This window comes from Corvus hawaiiensis, chromosome Z (genome assembly GCF_020740725.1).
Source record: "Corvus hawaiiensis isolate bCorHaw1 chromosome Z, bCorHaw1.pri.cur, whole genome shotgun sequence".
NCBI lineage: Eukaryota > Metazoa > Chordata > Aves > Passeriformes > Corvidae > Corvus > Corvus hawaiiensis.
In genome coordinates, this window is record NC_063255.1 from 10410790 (window position 1) to 10424834 (window position 14045).

General features: G+C 39.0%; 1 protein-coding gene across 2 annotated transcripts; it reads left to right on the forward strand.

The window, feature by feature from the left end:
- Positions 1–3049: 3049 nt before the first annotated feature.
- Positions 3050–13838, forward strand: CZH5orf34 (chromosome Z C5orf34 homolog). Of its 2 annotated transcripts, XM_048290893.1 has the most exons (12): positions 3050–3322; positions 3603–3692; positions 5862–6487; positions 7126–7221; positions 8472–8595; positions 9401–9492; positions 9711–9780; positions 10080–10250; positions 10650–10738; positions 11467–11559; positions 12384–12424; positions 13197–13838. In XM_048290893.1, exons 1-12 carry the CDS (start codon positions 3128–3130, stop codon positions 13388–13390), a joined length of 1881 nt encoding a protein of 626 aa, XP_048146850.1. In that variant the 5' UTR covers positions 3050–3127; the 3' UTR covers positions 13391–13838. The 2 variants fall into 2 exon arrangements, with proteins under 2 accessions (XP_048146850.1, XP_048146851.1); XM_048290894.1 differs by lacking the exon at positions 12384–12424 and having other exon boundaries at positions 13156–13838.
- The last annotated feature ends 207 nt before the right edge of the window (positions 13839–14045 follow it).

The following is a 14045-nucleotide window of genomic DNA, read 5'->3' on the forward strand; positions in this document are numbered from 1 at the left end:
TTAAATCAAAATACAGGTCAGACTTTCTGCTGACTTTACAAGCAGATGTCTTGTGGAAAACATATTTATTCAGAACTTAAAGTCCCAAGGAACGAGCATTCATATATGCTTTACAGTAAAGTAACAGTGACTCCAAGGGACTGCATTTTACATCTTTTAGTTTTGCATAGTTGGTGGTGAGTCTTCTTTAAGGTAGCTGTCAGCTCCAGATGTACTGTCAGCTTGTGGAAGCAGCAATTTTACATGTAGATAAGAAGCATGCCAAATCATTGTGTAAAAAAAAAAAAAAGTCAGGAGCTAGGAATCGTGTATATATAGAGCAGCTCAGGTCAAGTTTGCAATACAAGTTTTTTCCTCCACTGAAAATACTGAAAAATCAAAGTGAGACTTTTGTTCAAATTAGTGGACAAGTTTATGGTCTGTACAGATGAACTTTGTAAGTGCTTTCAGTCTTTACTGCAGCAGGGAAAAATTAGTTTTAACTCTGTCCTGCTGCCTAAGGAAGACAGGATAATCTTTTCATTAAACACTTAAGTCTTTCCTACTTGTCTTAAATCTCACAGAACTTCAATACAAGCTAGTGAATGTGAAAGAGCAGAAGAAAGCAGCAGGTTTCTCACTGTCAGGACCCCCTCGTCTGCCACTTGTCTGCCCACTCTTAATTGCTCATTGTTCTGTGTATGATAGAGATGAGTCATGAGAGGTTTAAAGATGATTTCACCTGAATTTTAGCATTTACAAATTTCAGATGCATGGTATAAAAGTGTTTCTTGTCTACAGGTTTCTGAACAGTGCCTTGCAAATGTACAACCTTTTAAAAAGATGTATTTTCCTAATGGTGGAATGGTAAATCAGTGAAGGCACAGAAACATGGAAAATTTGGGGGAGATGTGAAGCAAGCTTCTTTATCACTGGTTCTAAAAAGAAACAGGCTTCACATTCGAATTTGAGCATGAGACCCAAGCTTTGCAGATCAGTAAAAGTATACACACAATTTGCCACTCTTGACAAATTAATTATGATTTAACAAAAATGTTTAGTATATGAAAATCACACTTTGTTTAAAGTAATTTCAAAATGGGCTGCAAGAGTTGCTGCTTTGCATGTGCTTTGCTGTTGAGTGATTTTCATATCCAGAAATGAAGTCAGCTTGTTCTCAGTAGTTTCCTTTCAAATCTGCAAGGAAGTTCTTGCTACTGGCCTTGGGCCTTCTTTTTTTTTTTTTTTTTTTTTAACAGAAGAGGTTACTGGGCTTTAACTGTTGTGTTTTAGAATAATTGTAGCCCTACAGAGAGAAGAAAAACTGGCCCAACTACATCAGGTTTCACAGGTATCACAACTTGCACACAGCTGGGATTTTTTTTTTTTTTTTCAATAGAATAATCTGTTGTGGCACTGAATGTTAGTGACACTCGGTCTGGTTTGTAGTAGTAATCTTTATTTCTCACTGGGTCATTACTTCCTTATCACATTCTGCCTTTCCTTCCTGCTGCACACAACTCATTGAGTTACTGATAGCTCAAGTTTGCAAGTTCTCTCTGACTGAATTATAGTTCTAATCATCCAGTTGATGCCTGTAGATCATTAGTTGATACAGGAACAGAAAATGACACTCCGGCCAAAAGACTGGGAAGATACTACACTGTTTGTACCCTGAATTGCTGATTTGCTCCCTCTACTTCAGCGTGTGTGACCTACTTCCACAGTTCCTATGCTGAGAGTTCCAGCCAGAGCAGTGAAATTGCCAGCAAAACACAATGCATCATCCATGAATTATAAAAATTAATATTCATAACTCATTCATAATCCCAATATATACTTTGAAACTTGCTTCAGGCAACTACTGTACATAATAGTACTCATTAAAAAGAGGTATTGTGAATATAACCAGGTTATTTTGATGCATGGCTGTGTCAGCAGCCACTTGACTGAGTGTTGATCTACTCTGCTGAGACAACAGCTGTCAAGAATGGAAACTTGTACTGAATGCATTTAGTCCATGATTGCACTGATCTGAGAAACCTGTATTTCCCTAAGCAGGTAAGGGGCAATTGTTGCAGCTAAGAGAGACCATATTGATCTAGTGTGGATCTTCAACTGCATTTGCTAAGTGCTTGGATTGGGGGTTCATAATAATTGTCACTTAGATGTGAACTGTCAATCCACTTAAAACAGCTTTGATTAAACTGTAAGTATTGGCGGGAGGTGGAAAGTGTATATAATCTTCCAAAAAAGTCAACTAGGTATCATTTTAAAATTGTCCTTTGGCACCTTCGTCTTTCTCTCTATTCAGGGAGGGTTTCTACTACCCAGTTCTTGCTACGCAGCTCTGTGTTGGCTCGCCCTGCCCTGTGAATGCGTGAATGAAAAGGAGCCGTCACTAGAGAATTATTTATCTGTAGCCTGTGTTGTAGATGGGCAGTCTGCCTCCCGATTTTCCAGAGGTGCTGCTGTGGGGAGGTGAGGAATGAATGCTCAGTTGCTGAGCAGCGGTATTGCATAGGGATGCGGGAGAAGCAGTTCTGTGGGGAGAAGCAGCTCTGCAGCGGCGCACCTACTGGACGAGGTGTCTCTTGGAAAAGCACAGTTACACGTAAACAGGGTGGGGGTTTTTTCTAGGCCTTTGTACTGCTAACTTTCACTTCCGCAGCAGCAAAAAAAGACACCCCCGTTTTCAGCAGATAAAAACTTACTTTAAAAAAAAAATACAAAGACACCGTGTGCTGTTCCCTTAAACTTATTTTACAGATGTGTGTATGAAATACGCTCACATTCCGTGAGGGAGCAGGACTGTGCGGTTACCTCACCGACTAACTGAGCTCGGTAGGGCCTCCGGAGAAGATCGCGCGGAGCTCGGCAGGCGTTCGGGCGGAGCTCGGCAGGAGCTCGGCAGGAGCTCGGCAGGCGTTCGGGCGGAGCTCGGCAGGAGCTCGGCAGGAGCTCGGCAGGCGTTCGGGCGGAGCTCGGCAGGAGCTCGGCAGGAGCTCGGTGGGGGAGTTCGGGCACTCGCCCCGCCCCGCCCCGCCCCGCCCCGCCCCGCCGCGCTGTTCCCGCCGTGCGGCGGCGCGGCCGCCTCAGCCGGCTCGGCTTGAGCGCCGCCCGCGGTTCGGGCTCGGCGTCCGGTGCGATGGAGGCGGAAAGGCTGATGGTGCTGTTCGGGGACGACTCGGTGGAGGTGCACTACGCCGGGGGGTCCCGCTTGCTGCTGTCTCCTTGCGGCTCGGAGTATCTGTACGAAGCGGCGCTCCCCGCGGCCGCCCACCCGCTCCAGCCGGCGGTGACCACCCGCCAGCGGGTCGCCTTCGTCGTCAGTGCCTACCGGGTATGCGGCGGGCAGTGCTTTTGGGGACGGGAGCGCTGCACCTCGTCCCTGCGCCGTCCCAGGGACCATCCCTTGGGCAGTGCCTGGACTGCCTCCCTGCGCGGGAACGGGGCGGCCCGGGGCATCACGGCACCAACAAGAGTTCTTGTTTCTCTCTGTAAAAAAAGGAGATGGTTTCATAGCCTCAGCTCCACAAAAGATCAGTATGAAATCAGCTTGAAATTTTATCACTGCATGGAATAACTCGTAACAGGGTTTGTTTTTCTTTGCACTTCAACAGGAGCAACTTCTACGAGCGCTAGATTTCCGGAATGCGTTTTCTTCTCGCCCTTACTTGCCTTCACGTGTTATACCTCCGGAAAGAAAAAAGGTGGGAGTTAGCCGTGTAATGCTTTTGTACAACAAACTTCTCTAGCGGACTTAATATCATTTCACAGGCCGTGGAGATCTATTCAGTGCAGTTCGGCTAATCTTCGTCATCTTTCTTAAAACTGCCATTTAAATTAGGTTTTAACTCTTACTTAGCCCTCTGTTTATGCACTTCTTTGAAGCCAAACACTGAAGTTAGTTTCCTCCTAGTAAGGGCAAGACCTAGGATTTTGTACATTGTTACATTTTGGCAGTAGAAACTTTTCAGGGCGGTCACGGTCACCGTGCAACGGGAGGGTGTTTTCCGTGAGGGCGTCAGATCTTCCCGTTGAAGTACCTGCGTGAAAATGCTGCTGAGGTCTGTGAGAGGAATGGGGCAAAGTGTCTCTCTGTGGGAATGGCTGCTCCAGGTCAGACTGAACATCCATCCAGAGACCAGTTTACCATTTATGGAAGTTTTGCTCCTGATCAGCATCTCTCTGGGTGTACCCACCAAAAATGAGGGCACAGCGTGGTGGGAATCTTAAAACAACTGATTAATCAGGCAAGTTTTAAAGCTTTTAGACTGACCCTTCATTAGTAACATACTTCATGCTGATGTTTAGCCTAAAGTACTGTTGCTCAGTATCACTATATACTTAATTAAAAGACATCAGCCCTTACCAGTTATGCATTCTCTGCAAAGTACAGCAGCAAAGAGCTGATGGTCTGTTCTTAGGTGAGTGACTGGTGAGTCACTGGTGAGCGACTTCCACCTTCTCTCAGGCCTTGAAAGATCTTGGTCGTTTGGAGGTTGGCTGGGTTTCTAGACTGTTTTTAACTTACAGCATCCCTTGTGACTACCTGCTTCAGCATGCTGAAGAATAACTTTCCTAGGCCACAGCAAGAACCTTTCCGTGCTGGTTGGCTTCTCCCCCACAATCCTTTTTTGTTGCTTTGTTTTTTTCCCCCTCACTTTGAGAAAAACTCCTGCCTTTTTTAAAGCCAAAATAGTCTTTCTAGAACTCCTGAGATTGTCCTTCTCCAGCAATTTACTGTCAGTTAATTGTTCTGTGGCCTGTTACCAACCAGTGCCCATGTTTTCAAGGCCTTTGCTCTTTGCCACACTCCAGCAGTCCACCATAATAAAGTAAGCGTTCATTAAGCTAGCTCTCATAACAAGTTGCTAATGAGCCTGACAGGCCAGCCCGGTGCCTTGCACAGTTAACCTGAGACCTGTTACTACCAGTGACAATACTTTCATGGGCCACAGGGCACAAAAACGCTTAGACTGCATTACTTGCCTTGTGCTTGAGCTCAAAACAACCCATTCCTGTGGTGTGCTTAGGCTCTCCTTTGGCCACTCCAACCACCCACATTTCTAGGACAGCTCCATGAGGGGGATCTTGTCAGTGGTCCGAACTGCAGCTAGTATTCAAAATGCAGGTTAACTGTGAATATATATTCAGTGATATCACTATGTGTTCAGTTTGTTCTTGTTCCATTCCTAGAATTTTCAAGCATTTCATACTGATTAAACTGCTGGTGAGCATTGAGTACGTTTTCATGGGAGTGAGAATTACAACGCTGGGATCTTGGTTGGCAGCAGTCAGCTTGGAGCCCATTCTCCTATATAAAAAAAATATATAACTATATATAGTTAGGATTGCCTTTCCCCATTTAGATCACATTATATTTATCTCAACTGAATTTTTATCTGCAGCCTCGTTGTCTGGTATTGATTATTTTTTTAGTGTCCTTTTGCAATTCTTCATCAAATTGACTGATAATCAGTATGAACAAGATAGTTCAGCCATTCTCTCCCATTTTTTAAAAAGCAGTTGGAAACACAAATACATACATATATAACATAGTTATATTTGTGGACAGTTGTGGACTGTCAGTTGTGCCTGGTCAGTTGCCCATGTACCTTACTAATTTATGACTGGATATTAAATTAAAATATTATTGCTAGATAGAACTCTTTAGTATGGGAGGAAGCAGATATGAAGATTAGATGTTTTGCTTCCTCTGAGTTCATACATGCAGATAAATATGGAGCAGCATTTCTTGCCATACATCACCTTGCTGAAGGACTGAATTAATTTAAATGTAAATGCTCCTTTGCAGGTTCTGGAAAGCAGGTCATTTTTTATCTTGCTGTACATTCCAATCCTTTTTCTTGTATTAGATTCTTCTTAGTGATACCTTAGAAATTAAATGGCCTGACCCTGCTACAGCTGATCTGACAAGATGTTTAGACAATGGCAGTGTGAAGATCTCATCTGTAGATGGCTGTGCTCACCTTTACTTGTCAGAATTGCAGCAAGAATTTACAGTGGAGTTCTTATGCAAAGTCAGCCAGTCATCTGCAGCATACTCATGCTCCTCTGAAAAGAACAGCAACTATCAAAGCAGAGATCAGTGTGGAAAACCAAGTAAAAATTATGCTGCAGAAAAATCAAGAATAAACGGTAAGAATAAACATGTTTGTGCTGAAGGAAAATACCGGGAACCAACAAAACCAAAGGACAAAGGAGATGGAGTCCCTTTGTTCCGCACAAATTGTTCTTCTGAATACACGTGGGTTACACAGCGCTGGACTATTTCCTCCTGCCCAGAAGAATGGAAATACCCTTTGTCCTTGGCACTGAAGTGCTGTAACTTACATACTGTGAAGAATGTAATGAAGACATATGAGAAAAACAGCTGTACAGCTGTTGAAAGTGATGTTTTAGCAGACCCTGAAACACATGAAACAGTTTCTCATTTACCTACAGCTTTGCCACTCAGCTGCAGAGCCCCACATTTACACAGGTAATTTAAGCTGTTTACTTTGTAGTTGTTAACATATGTTTTACAATTCTGCAGTTTGGAACTTCAACTTCTAGTGAAATAACTGAATCCTAGCTATAAAAAAAAAGTTTAAAATTACTATCAGTTGGGGGTTTTTTAGGAACTTCTTGAAACATGACATTGTAAAACCAACATTCTGTAACCTATTGTAGTGAAGCTATAGTAATTAGTTCAGAGAAAAAGTAAATTTTATTTTCTGACATGCTGTATGAACATGCAAAAGAAAAAGAATGTTGAAAAAAGAACTCAGGTTTTGTATTGAAAAAAGAACACAGGTTTTGTATTGGGTTGGCTTGGTTTTTCCTCTTCATTTTTGAAAAGATAATGCTTCTGAGGTGGGCCAGTGGCATATGCTGTCTGTCAGCATCACTAAAAATAATAATAAAAAAAAAACATTTGCAGGATTGAGAAGTTTAATTTGGTAACTAATGGGGATAATCAAGGAGTCAGAGGACTCTGAAAATATGCATCCCTTTTTCTTTTGAGTAAGTGTGCATACATCAGTTCTAGTTACAGAAATTATTACCAGCACACACACACACACACAGAAAAACAACCAGCACATGGACTTAGTGACACTTTCATTGCATTTTATACAGGTGGACTTTCTGTGACTTCTTTCAGAATGAAGATACGGAGAAGTATTCATTCCCTCAGCTAATTCACGTTGTGTGGTGCCAGGGTGTTTTCTACAGGTATGTAGGACATAATTTGTGTTATCTGGAAGACTTTATTTGTATGGGAGTTAAACTTTAAATGTCTTACTTTGTCCCTTTCTCACTCTCTGAGAAATGGAACATAATCTTCATGTCAGAGTCTCTTTGTTTCTTCTATTTGTTCACTGAACTTCACATTTTCTAGCACAGTGTATTACCAGGTCTGAATCTGAAATCATGTTTAAGTGATTATATGATTCCTTAAAGGTTTACTGGACAGCTGGACTTCCCACAGATTTCACTAATAATCATGGTACTTGGTTTCTTTGCAAATTATTTTTCTCCTTTTGGTGCTGAAAATTTCTTAGTTTATAAATGTTTATCTTGGTGACCCAATTCACATGTTTCAGGCACTTCAGCTGTGGATTTTCCTGGCAAGTCACCTTGTCCATATGGTTAACCAAAAAAAAAAAAAAAAAACCCAACCAAAAAAAACCAACAAACCAAAACACAACAATAAGACTTTAAAATTGAAATTGCTACATCTGCTATTAGCATCTAAAAGTCTTTGATAAAAGTATTACTGGTGTTTAAACTTCTAAACTTTCTGCCCAGTGCTCTTCATTTTTCGTCAGTGTAATTCCTAAATTTTCAACTAATCTAAACCAAATGTTTAGCAGCACTTCAGAGCTTTTTTCTGAGAATCCTCATTTCCTTGGAAGTATGGTGAGTAGCCATACTTATTCTTATAAGTTCCACCTCCAAAGTCCAGGCATCTAACCAGAGTTGCAAAGTTGGGTCATTAAATTGGTTTTAGGCTCAGAGATACCATATGATCACAACTTAAAAAACATTGATCTTTGTGAAAAACACACAGCTGCAGTGGAAATTAAGATCTTCAGATGGTTCAGGAATTGTTCAGTCTGGCTGTTTCCTGTGTACACTAGGTAGGGCTGGTCTACCAAGAAAGTTGGATTTTTCTTTTCGGGATCACCGTGTTTTGTGGTCAGTGGAATGAGAGGTGTTTACCTCAACACAAAAAAGCTTCCCTTAGCTTACTGAAATCCCATCCCCATGCACATGTGCAAACAAAGAGCCTGGTAATGCTAATCTTCTGTGTTAAAAGAAATTATTGGTACATTCTGCTGTTCGTCAAACAGTAGAAAATTTTCACATGTGAGTTGCTGTGTGTCTCTGCTTATTTTTTTCTTCAGGTGTACTAATCTGTTTTCCTTGTATAGTGACACAGCATTTCAAATAATTGCTTAAAATCTTGTTATTTTTCTTAGATTTATCCATGGTAAGACAAACATCACAGAAATTTATCCTGGTGATGACTCATTTTTCAAGTCAGAGGGAGCATTTTTGGGAAAATATTTCGTACGTTATACAATCCAAAAAGGAACAAAAAAGGTATAAAACTATTTAAAAACTAAAACTACTTAGAAGTATGTTTCAAACTCCTTCAAGTTAGCAGCTTCCTTAAGACAATTGGCTGTGCAGTGTGTAGTGAAGTCAACACTGGTAATTACTATAATGCCTCAATCAAGCCATCAGTCATACAAAAAGATGAGATTATTCCTTCTGTTTCAGAATTTATTGTTGTAAATTTTACACAATAAGAAAAATCTTCCTCATTTTAACATTTATTTTATCAAACTCAAAAGTAAGATTCTACAACAACCATTTCTCACTAATTTAGAAGTTTAGTCTTGAAGCCAGTGTATTGATTAGAGTTTAATCTCTTTGTACTTGGAAGTGTTTTCTACTAGAACCTAGAAGATGCAGGTTTTGTTCTGTCTTTGCTGTTCAGTGCTGGAGAAAGGATTTTGCCCCTCTGTGTCTGTCAAGTTCTACCAGAGGAGGGGTCCTCTCAAGTGCTAATGCAGCACCTTGTATTTTTAAAGCAGAATTAAGAATCAGATTTGTTCTCTTGGAACACAGGCTTTTACTTGTAGTCAAACATTGTCACTCAGTAATGAACTATAGTCTCCTCTCTGACTGTAAAGAAACTGAATATTTGAATATTTCTTCACACAGACATAAGGTTAAGGATACACTTTTCAATGAGATATTTGTCTGTGTTCTCTGGCAGATTTAAATGTGATTATAGTTAGTTTCTGAGAAGTTAGAAATTTCATAACTTGCAAGATCTTAATGCTCTTTTCATGCTATGGCACCTGTAACTAACTCATCTTCTTTCTGCTCTTCACTGCAGGTGGAAGAAAAGATGTATTCAGTGAACAGCTTGCCTCCTGATGTGTCAGGAAATCCATACTCTATATCCTCAATTATTACTCAGGCAACCAAGTAACTGTACCCTTCTTACATTAATTCCACTGACTTAGGAAGGACAGGAGTTAAAATTACACATAACACTTATTATTATGTTAAGTATAAAAATTAAAGGAAGTTATCTTAGCACTAAGGATGTATCTGAACTTTATAAAACAAAGGTTGCAAGTGCTTAGAAGACATAGTAGGAATGAAATGCTTAAATTTTTGTTCATTTTTTTTTCTCTTCTCAGAATACTTCAGTATTGCTGCAAAACAAAACTGTCATTAAATCATAATTATTATCTTTGCTGCTGGAAAGTGGTATGTAGCTGAAAATTTTTAAATCTTGCATTGTTATAAGGATGATTATACAGGCTATAGGGAATAGGACTTAATCTAGAGGGAAGAATGTTGAATGTATCCTCACAGATCAGAAGGCATATATTTGGGAATCAGAAGCATGCATTTAAAAGTTATATTTAAGAAGCAATTGCATGATGAAGAGAGCTGGTTGTGATCCGGAAAAACAAGTTAATTAAAAATCTGGAACAGATACAGACAGTTTTAATGATGTAAATATCCTTTCTCCTCACATTTTTAATGCATTTTTTTGGTTCTAGGTACCTGAGGCAGATGGACGAGAAATGTTGCCAGTTTTGCTGCATGAAAAGGTTATTCCCAGTGTAGGAAGACTGGTTGTGTACTCAGATCATAAAGTCCATGCTGGATTTTGGGATGGGACAACCCTGACTATGGTTTGGGATTTCAGCTCTTCCTGTAGTGAGATCCAGGTAACTTGTAACTTAGAAGAAGGACTATTCCTAAAACTTTCCAGGAAAAAGTGTTACTAGGAAACTAATGAAGATACGAAACAAAAGTTCTGGTGCCTATAAAATACAAAAACAAGAAAGAATTAAATTCTACAGGTTTGGAGACATTTTTACACACTTTTAGAAATAATTTATTCTTGAATAGCACAAAGCAAGAGTTGGGGCTTTGCCAGGTGTTTTTCCTCTGCATTCGTCATAGCAGACAATACCAGATTCTATCCCTAGCAAAACAAAGACTTGCAAGTGTTAAAAGTGGATTGTTTGTAGATATTAAATTCTTAAATTGGCATATTATACTTGCTTTTTTTTTCTTTGGACTGCAGCAGAAAATTAATATTTGATTTTTTTTTTTCTTCTAAGATAAATGAAGATGTAGGCTGGTGTAAGTTATCTACTCCTAATGGGCTACAGCAGCTAATACAGATAAGTCATCCTGGAGTCTATGAAAGGTATAAGCAACTGAAACAATTTAAATACAAAATGATTCTCTATAAATCCTCTTATATGAAAAAACCAGTATTTACTGACAATATACTGGTAGGGATGGAACAAACATGTAATGATATGACATTTTACTTTTGGCAAAGATTCAAGACCTGTATGACTCAGGGCCCATGCATGCTGTGATTCCATTATAATTGTTTATGGCAATGTCTTTTCAGAAAAATAACTAGAGCTGCAACTTGGCGTTTACTTCAGGGGATAAGAAAAAAAAACCCAAAAGCATTTGTCCTATATAGAGGTGATATATAGAACTGCACAGGACTTCATCCAGTTTTTGCTGTATTACAGATACTGACCTCTGCCTGCAGATTGCTTTTTCTAATCTGTTTGCCCTAATTACAGCCTCATTATGGGAATCATCAGAAGTTTTCTGTGCTGTGTTTTAGCAAGCAGATATTCACAAAAATTAACACTTGTACACTATTCATTGCAAATCATACAGCTTTGTTATAATTTACTGTATCTGTATAGGTCTAAATATCAAGAAGATTCTGGACAAAAAGTACGAATCAAAAAATGGCAAGGCAAGCTAGGAGAAAAAGCTGGATTTTGAATCATAGCTTTTTTTTTCACATCCAGGTGGATTCCTTAATGCCTTCAGTTTTTTGCTCAAATTAATGGAGTATATTTCTCATATAAATAACTACTTTTTTGTATTTTCGTATTAACATAGGTACATCAGAACAGCAATAGAATGGTGCAGAAGTTTGAATGAAATGAAAGAGATTCCTGAATATACTGCACACCCTGTAACTCAAGAAAATTGGTATTCATCTTTATCCTAAATAATTGACTCTAAATAATGTTTAAAACAAAACTCAAAAATATTATAAGCTGTGAATTTTATATCTTGCATTTTCTAATGGTCAAAAATGAAAATTTATTTTAAAAGTCCATTTATTGTGTATATGGTTTCGTATTTTTCATTCAGTGTTTAAAATGTTAGGTGAGTTTCAGGTGAAGGTTGTTTCCTTGAGCTTTGCCTGTCTTACTTAAAAATCAGAATTATGGTGACTTTGTCAAAGGATAATTAATGTTACAAAGATAGTATCTTGGAAGGCAAAGATGGGATACCAGACTAAGAAAGTGTCTTTTAACAGAACATCAAGCGGTCCGAAACAGTACTTTAACCTGCTTAATGACACTTGTATCTCTTGCTGATGTACTTGTCCCTTTTAATACATGCTACTGACCAAAAATCTACTGACATCATCAGCAAACACATTGGGATATTAAAAATGTGCTAATTGAAATCAATTACAGTTGCAGTTGTTACTTAAATTGTAGCAGATTCAGCTGACACATTTTATAGCTGATGAAATTAAATTCTATCTATATTTATACATACTTACAGCAAAGAGACTATTCTTAGAGCAGAGACCCAATTTTTGGAAACACAAGTGATTGACAAAAGTCAGTCATTGAATAATGGTATCAAAGACAGAGAAAATGCTTTTTTTCACTTGGATTTTGCTGATCTAATTTTCAGTATTGCTGGAAACTGTTAAAAATTAAAATCTGAAGTAGAAAATATCCTTGAGAACCTTTTATGATACTAAATCATTTAATAGCCTTTATTTTCTTGGATAGGTCTGCTGATGCTGAGCTCGAAAAAATACAGAGATTTAATTGTATCCTTTTAAAATCTGTAAAGATTTTTTTCACTTTTATATTCTGATGTTCATCTGCATGTTCAAATATGCACTTTAGATCATCAAAGGCTCTCTATCCTGATCTTACCATCTTTTACTGTCTCACTTCTTAAAATTACCTCTTTTTCTTACTTATAATTTTTGTTTTATCACTTACCTTGTGGTAAAGATAAAAAACCAAACAAAAACAGTGTCTAAGTACAAAACTAAAATGAAAAGTCACCAGAAAATAAAGCCCTTTTACGTGTATTGCGTAAGTTTTGCTAAGAGTCATCTGCTGATCTGTTCTTGAAAGAGGAATAACACAGTTGCCTTTGGGCTTGTTGTTGCAGTACAGTATCTTTCTGTTTATCAGCTACCTTAGTATTGTTCTATTTTGTTCAGCCAGCTCAAAATATGTACTGTGCTGAATCTGCTTAAAGCCACTTTCTGTAATTGTCTTTAAGCCAGAACTGTTCAATTCTATTAGTATGAAAAGTGCATGCTGTTAAACTGCAGTGTAACACCTGTTTTCTTTTTAAAGTAACTCTTGGATAAATTGAAGTCTAAAAGACATTTTCCTATAAATGTTGTAGACATTTTAAGCAATACACACTTTTTCCTTTTTTTAGCTGTATGTAATTACCATGCTACAAAATGTGAGACTTTGCAAGCAGAATGATGAATAGAAATGCTAATTTTTATTATAAGAAACTAATTTTTTTCTTTAGGAGGAAGAGTTTGAAATTCTTTCTTAACAAAGTAACACTAGTTTTATTAGACAATAGCAACATTTTGAGAAGGACATCTGCTGAAAAATCCAATCCATCTGGTATCACTGTCAGAAAAAATGAAAACAGGAGTGAGACGGAAGAACTCAGCGAAGGTTGCGTCTTGGAGGCTTTGGAAAAAACTTCTAAAGTCATTCAGGATATTGAATCTTTGCTTGCTGCTTCTGGGAAGTGAAGCCCACGGGCACATGAAGCCTGCGGGCACACGAAGCCCTGTGTTCTGTGTCTTCACCAGCTGTGCCTGAGGAGGCTCTGAGGGGAGAGAGGAATGAACGCTGAAGCCAGAGGCACAAGTGTATTCCTGGTCAAGTCTGCCAGGTGCCAGTGTAATATCATTTATAACGCCAGTGGTATATTTGGTATAGGCAAAGAGAACAGCTGAGATAATAGAGCACTGCTGTGTAAATACATCAGGCCTGACCGGACAGTGCTGCTTTTAAATGTATGAATGTGTTTTCGAATGAACTTGATTGATGGATCGCTGCTGAAGTGACCAGGGTAGAGGTGGGAAGTTTTAACTGTAAAAACGTGCTTTTATTCAGATGCTTACACCAAGATAATACCGAATAAAATGTCTCCCAAACGCTTTTTTTTAGTAAATAAATACTAATTTCAGGGTAGGAGACACTTTTCTGCTGTGTGGTCTGTCAGTGGCTCACCATGTCTTTAGTGACAAAACACTAAACTCTCACCGTCGATTTCCCTCCCAGCACTTTTAAGGAGCCAAAGCGCGAGCACCCAAACCCTGTACTTAATATTCCTGCAAACACTTCCCCCTCACAACCAAGCCCCGCTCCCCGGACCGGGCGGGGATGGGAGGAGAAGAGGCG